The sequence below is a fragment of the Dendrobium catenatum genome, unplaced genomic scaffold, assembly GCF_001605985.2.
Source record: "Dendrobium catenatum unplaced genomic scaffold, ASM160598v2 fragScaff_scaffold_853, whole genome shotgun sequence".
In the NCBI taxonomy this organism is placed as follows: Eukaryota; Viridiplantae; Streptophyta; class Magnoliopsida; order Asparagales; family Orchidaceae; genus Dendrobium; species Dendrobium catenatum.
This window is the reverse complement of record NW_021319315.1, coordinates 3,987,117-3,993,324: the sequence shown is the minus strand read 5'-3', so window position 1 is coordinate 3,993,324 and position 6,208 is coordinate 3,987,117. Positions and strand designations below refer to the sequence as shown.

The following is a 6,208-nucleotide window of genomic DNA, read 5'->3' as shown; positions in this document are numbered from 1 at the left end:
CATTATTATTTATGAATATTTTCATCTCCTTAGGCCCTTTAGAATAAATAAATAAATAAAATTTTCCCCTCCCCTTTTATCTTCTTGAGACAAAATACAGTTAAAGTCCCCACACACCACCAAAGGAATATCTTTAGAAGAAGCCAATTCCAAGCTATTCCATAAACTCGTCCTTTTATAAATATCCTTAATACCATAAATAGTATATATCAACCAAACTCCTTTATTCATAATATTTAGTTCTCCAATAACAACTTGAGAGGAAGTCTCAATAATAGAAAAAGAAGCCAGATCAGATCTCCAAAAAATCATAATACCTCCAGACAAACCAACTGAAGGAAAGAGGAAAAATCCCACTCAACATCCATAAATCTATTGACTTTTAACCTATCAATAATTGAAATTTTGGTCTCTACAAGCCCAACAAAAAAATGCATCGTACTCTTTAACAAATTCCTTTAAATATAGAGAGGCCTCCCTTTTTTTTGCCCCTCTATAATTCCAAAACTCAATGGAAGTCATTAAAAACTTAAATGGGATGGACCCCCACTCTTCTCTTTATTCACCACCTCACTTTTCCTATTACGAGGAAGAATATTGATTGGGCCAAAAGATTTAAGTTCGTTTTGAAGTTTAAATTTTAAAGCAACTTAATTATCCTCATCTAAACCACCATTATTATTTAGAAAGATTCATATCAGTAACAATACTTTTTTTTCAAAGCAAAATCATTTCTACGAACTTCACCCACATTAGAAATATCATCACCACTCCCACTTAAAACATTAAACATATTGTTAGAAATAGGGAAGGAATTCAAACCAAATTCCATCTGCATAGATGAGCAAAACAAATTTTTTTTCTTCTAATTCTCCAAAAATAGGCCTTGGAATCGACTCCTTGGCCTTTTATATCTCATTACAAGTACCAGCGTCACCATCAGAAGTCCTTTGAAATGACTCTTTTCCATGCACCACAGGCAATTCTTTTTCAGATGCTTCATCATTAGATTTGAGAACTTGCTCTCTAGTAGTATCTTTCATGGAATAAATCAGAATAGGAATCGCCTTATCTATTAAGAGGCTCCTCACTACTAATTATAGCCATCTCATAAACAAAGCTTCATTATTGATGGATGGTTGGAAAGCTATATCACTTTTTTTGTTGGTAGATAATATTCCTCAAATTCACTATGTTTAACGCTTGCTTACTAGACAAGACGTGTCATTATCCCTAAGAGTTTCTATAAGTTGATTTCTAGAATTTATTTTAGGTCATAATACCAAAGTAATATTAATGCTAAAAAACTACATTTGGTTTATTTGTCTAACACATGCAACTCTAAGAAATTTGAAGGTTTTGGTCTCCCTACTATCTATGGTCTCACCTCTACCTTTAATTGCTCTTTAGTGTTGCACTATTTGAACTCCAGAAGCTTGTTTGCTTACTAGTGGCACTATAAATACATGAACTTTTGGAATTCTTCACATTCTAAGGGCTCTATGGTTTGGGAGAATGTCACCAAAGTATTAGTCATTATGAGACCAAACATTACCTATAAAATCCATGATGGTGCTAGAATTTCTATGATTTGGATCCTTGGTGTGCTAGGAATCATTTAAGTGAGCTTCTACCTTACAATTGTGCTCATTTTAATGATAAAATGTGAGACTCCCTCTCTATTTTCACTTCGGTTGACAGATAGACAAACTTGGAACTCTTCCATGTTCATGTTTCTAATAATATAAAGGAAATTCACATTCATTTTGAATTTGATTTGACAATATATTGTGGCATGTTTTGCTATAAGCATAATAATATTGATATTCATCTTATACCTAGCGGTCGTAAAACTACAGATGCCCTCCACTCTCTAAAAATTCAAGTTGAAAACCAATGCTATTTCTATTCTGATGGCTATGATAATGTCAATCGCCTGTACTTTGAATGCAATTACACCTTTGAAATTTAAGAAACTTTCTTCTGCAAGCAGTCTCTTTCCACTTTAGACCAAGCCTCCCCCAATATTTTAACGTGTTATTGATCTTCACAAATATGATGATACACACAAGAACTTGACATACCATTCTATCTGATGTGAAGTTTATTTGATATGGAGAGAAAGAAATGACGAGAAATTTGGTGATAGCATCAAATGCCAAAATATTCTCACTTGGATTATACCAAATGCCATCCATCTAAATTCTGCTTCTCTGTGATTGTATTTTCTTGCTATAGTGGGCCTTTTCTTTTCGTCTTTAAAAATCAGTAATGTCTGATACAATGCCTTGTAGCTTTTTGGTCGTGGATAATTTTTTGCTCTGGACAATGATGAATAAGAATTCATGCTGCAAGGGGCTACTCTTCATGTTATTCTTATTGATAGTCTACCAGGCAACCAAGGCTGCAATGGATTGCTTTGCATGTCATCATTTTGTTGGAGAATTATTTTGATAAAATTTCAACCTAGATTTAAATATATATTTTTTTCTTTTTCTCGATTCCTTTCAATTGGGATTTGATTAGAGCATTGCAAATATTTTGCAGCAATTCATGATCATTCATGTATCTCTTGAATTGAGTTGGTCTCTTGAAATAATCTTAATAGAAATAGCTTCTTAGTTGTAGATTTCGTTTAACGCTTTGAGATTGTGAAATTCGTTAAGATCAACGAATTTGAATCCAACAGTATTCAACGTCTTTACTGTTAAATCTGAAAAAGCAACATGATGATTATCATTGTACTTTTAAAACTAGTTAGATGAAGACTTGCGTATTGTTTATGTATTGATTTTAATAATGTGTCTATTCGTTCTCGCCCGGCCCCTTAACATGCCATTTTGTTGTCAAATGTCTTTCGTATTCTTACTTACCTGAGGCGCGTGGCGTCTCCCGCCTTTTAAAACCGAGCAAATTAGATATTGATGGATATTGATGTTGATTAATATTTGGGATTCTTATTGGCCAGAATATACGCGCCGGTAGAATCAGAATTTTACATCTCAGTGTTATACGAATATCCAACACACAAATAGAAAACACAAGATTTTTTACAAAGAAAACCTTGAAAAAATGACGAGGTCACGCCCAATTTATTTGATTCCACTAGTGTTTGAGTACATTACAGTTGGCTAAATCGTCCTTGAGGACGATCATATTATGATAATCAACTATATGGCGGTAGAGTCAGAATTTTACTTCTCAGTGTTGAACGAATATCCAACACATAAATAGAGAATACAAGATTTTTTACGTGGAAAACTCTGAAAAGGGTAAAAATCACGGAGACACGCCCAGTTGAAGCGATTCCACTAGTGTTTGAGTATATTATAGTTGACTAAATCATCCTTGAAGACAATCAAATTACGATAATCAACTATTTGGTTGAAATCTTGTGACAAACAGGGGTTAGGTGAGGGTCCGGCGGAAGTCCATAGTCAATCGGTGATTCAGCGAAAGTTCAAGCATTAGTTGGTGGTTCGGCGCAAGTTTTGGCCTCAATTGGTGGTCGGGCGAAAGTCTAACGTTAGTTAGTGGTCTGGCGGAATTCTATAGCTTCAGTCGGTGATCCGGGCATCAATTGTTGGTTTGGCATAAGTCCGGGCATCAATTGGTGGTTTGAAGGAAGTCCTACGTCAGTCAATGGATTAACGGAAGTCTGGGCGGTGGTTGAGGAGGAGCTTGGTGGCAAGAGAAAATCTCATATTTCTTCTCTTCCTTTTTTCCTTCCTAACTTGGGGAGCCCCTTCCATGGGAATAAGAGGTCTATTTATAGATTTTTTTAGAGTGGCATGACCATTAAATAGGAGGAAGATCAAGGGTAAGTTGGAAGTGGTTTCGATGGATGGATGATATTGATTCTCTTAATTGTGGATCGTTTACAGGACATTTGAATGTCTTAATGATATCAATATCTTGCGATATTGAACTTGTTGGATTTGTCTTGTCGAGCCGCTCGATTTGAATATAAGCAGGTCATGTTTGGAAAATGTTTGGTAAACCAAATTATGGTTTGAACCTTCTAAATGTGCTTTGAGTTATTGATCTGCACTCATTTGGGCTCGGATTGAATCGAATTTGGTGTCGTTGGGTTTGTATTTCTAGGAAGTTCAGTATGACTATAAGTTTGTTGAGATCGGAATTCAGACAGTCCCGAATTTAATTCTTGAAGTTTCCAACTTGATTTTGCCTCGGGATTCGTGTCCGATCAAGATAATACTTTGATGATATATCAAGGATCATTTTTATTTTTTGCTTTTCAATTTTTTTTTCTTAACTTTATTTCATTCATATTTTAATACCGATTAAAAAGTATTTGAAATCTAAAAAACTAATACTAATTATTTTTATTGACCATTAAATAATTTTATGTTTATGATATAATGGCCATCCACAAAGCCAATAAGGAGATGACGACAATAGTTGTCAATGGTAGAGAAGGCAAAACAGCCATGACGACCTTGATAATTAATTTTAAAAATATTTATAATATTTTAAATGATTTTAATTATATTTAAAAACAATATGATTAATTTTAAAATTATGAACTTTACGAACTTCCATAATTAATCAATAAGGTGATACAGTCAATTAGCTGCTAAACCAAAACTACGTTAGCGCTTAAAATCCAAGAGAAATACAAGTTTAAAGGTTACAACAACCAGACACTTAGCAATATAATTAAGGGAGGATTCTAATTACTTTAATAAAGTTAACAGGCAATGACGGTTCCTGCTGGCAACTTCCTATCTGCTCGGCCTCTTGCCCGTATAGTGTACGCTGCGCGCTCTTGCTGTCTCTGGCGAAACCAACGCTGGATTTACCCTTCTACTCTGCATAAAATTTCCTAGTTTTGAGATTCATCTTCTCAATCTTGTTTCTTCTCATTTTAGTTTAGTATTTTGATTAATATATACAATCTGATAGCAGAGAGGGAGAACAAGAGGAAGGTTTGACTGGGGAGGATGATGAGCTGCTAAAGCGTGGAAGCAGGAATTTGCATCACGCGGACGAAGAAAATGATGGCGATGAGCAGATCGATCGCGAACTGCAGCAACAGCAACCATGGGGTTCGTTGGATCAGCGGAAGGGGAAGAATAAGAAGAAGGATAGGAAAGTGAACTCTAGCAGCAGTAGGAGGAAGATGCAAGCGAAGGCCAAGAAATTCCTCCTCTCGCGTCTCAGCGGATTCGACAAAGACCTTGAGGACTCGAAGAATAAGACAGCAGCAGCTACTGCGAGGCGATCTGCCCCTCCTTTCCCTTATAATGGGGAGGATTTCGGTGGTAGTCCTTCTCGCTACGTCTGTTTTCTCAGACCTTTAATTCCCCTTTCTTCAACCTCGCCGGCACACTCGGGCTCTGCTGCCGCCGCTAAAACACCTGACGCGGTAAACACTCCGAAGCCAAAAAGTTCTTCTTATTACGATTTTGTGAAATCCCTCATCGAAAAGAATGACTTTTATTCCCCTGAATGCAATGCCCATGGCGAAATCCGTAAATCTAAACACAAATAACCCAATTTAATAGCTTTTCTTTGTGCCTCTGGAATTTTTCTCTTTTTACACCTATTTTTTCTTAGATTTCCCTTGTTACAATCTTTTGGTTGATTTAGCTGATGCGTCAGTTCATGGTATGTGATAGCCTCACCCGACTTGAAGGCTGTTTATTTGTTACTTGTTGAGTTTGAGCAGTCGTAGTTGGGTCTGGAAATATCAAAAAAGTTATGATGAACTATCAGGGCATTGCTGCAATGTATCATTTTCAACTTGTGGGTAACTTCTTAGCATCAGATTGATTGATATCTGTAATCCTTGTTCAGTTTTCTGTATAAGAAAGGAATTGAAAGGTTCATTTCATTTCTTCTCTTAATTTCTCCTCCTGTACTCATGTACTATTTCTTATGTTTTTTGTGTTGCTTCAAAACTCTGGTTAGAGTGATTCCTGTTTGCCTTCTCTCCAATTCTTTCCTTTGCATTCCTCCGTCCACTTTAAATGAGCTGTCGTTATCAACTCATCCAGAAGAATAAAATTGCACCTTGGTAAAGGAATAGATTACTTCGTTAGCAATCTACACTGAAGAAGCAAATGATGATGATTTGAGAAACAATGCTCTGCCATTGGTTTAGTTGTGGAAGAGGAGTTAGGCTTCGTTTGGGATTGCTTCTTTATTGTTTCTTAAAATAGAGTTTTAATATAAAAATTTTAAT

General features: G+C 35.7%; 1 protein-coding gene across 1 annotated transcript; it reads left to right on the top strand.

The window, feature by feature from the left end:
• The first annotated feature begins 4,669 nt into the window (after window positions 1-4,669).
• On the top strand, window positions 4,670-5,870 carry LOC110097182. The gene is made up of 2 exons (XM_020823430.2): window positions 4,670-4,774; window positions 4,930-5,870. The coding sequence occupies exons 1-2, from the start codon at window positions 4,722-4,724 to the stop codon at window positions 5,513-5,515; spliced, it is 639 nt and encodes a 212-aa protein (XP_020679089.1). The 5' UTR covers window positions 4,670-4,721; the 3' UTR covers window positions 5,516-5,870.
• Window positions 5,871-6,208: the final 338 nt, after the last annotated feature.

Bases quoted from the DNA above. Each gene is read 5' to 3' on its own strand.
- LOC110097182 (XM_020823430.2), top strand. From the start codon at position 4,722: ATGACGGTTCCTGCTGGCAACTTCCTATCTGCTCGGCCTCTTGCCCGT. The intron at 4,775-4,929 runs GTACGCTGCGCG...ATCTGATAGCAG, and splicing joins CGGCCTCTTGCCCGTATAGT to AGAGGGAGAACAAGAGGAAG.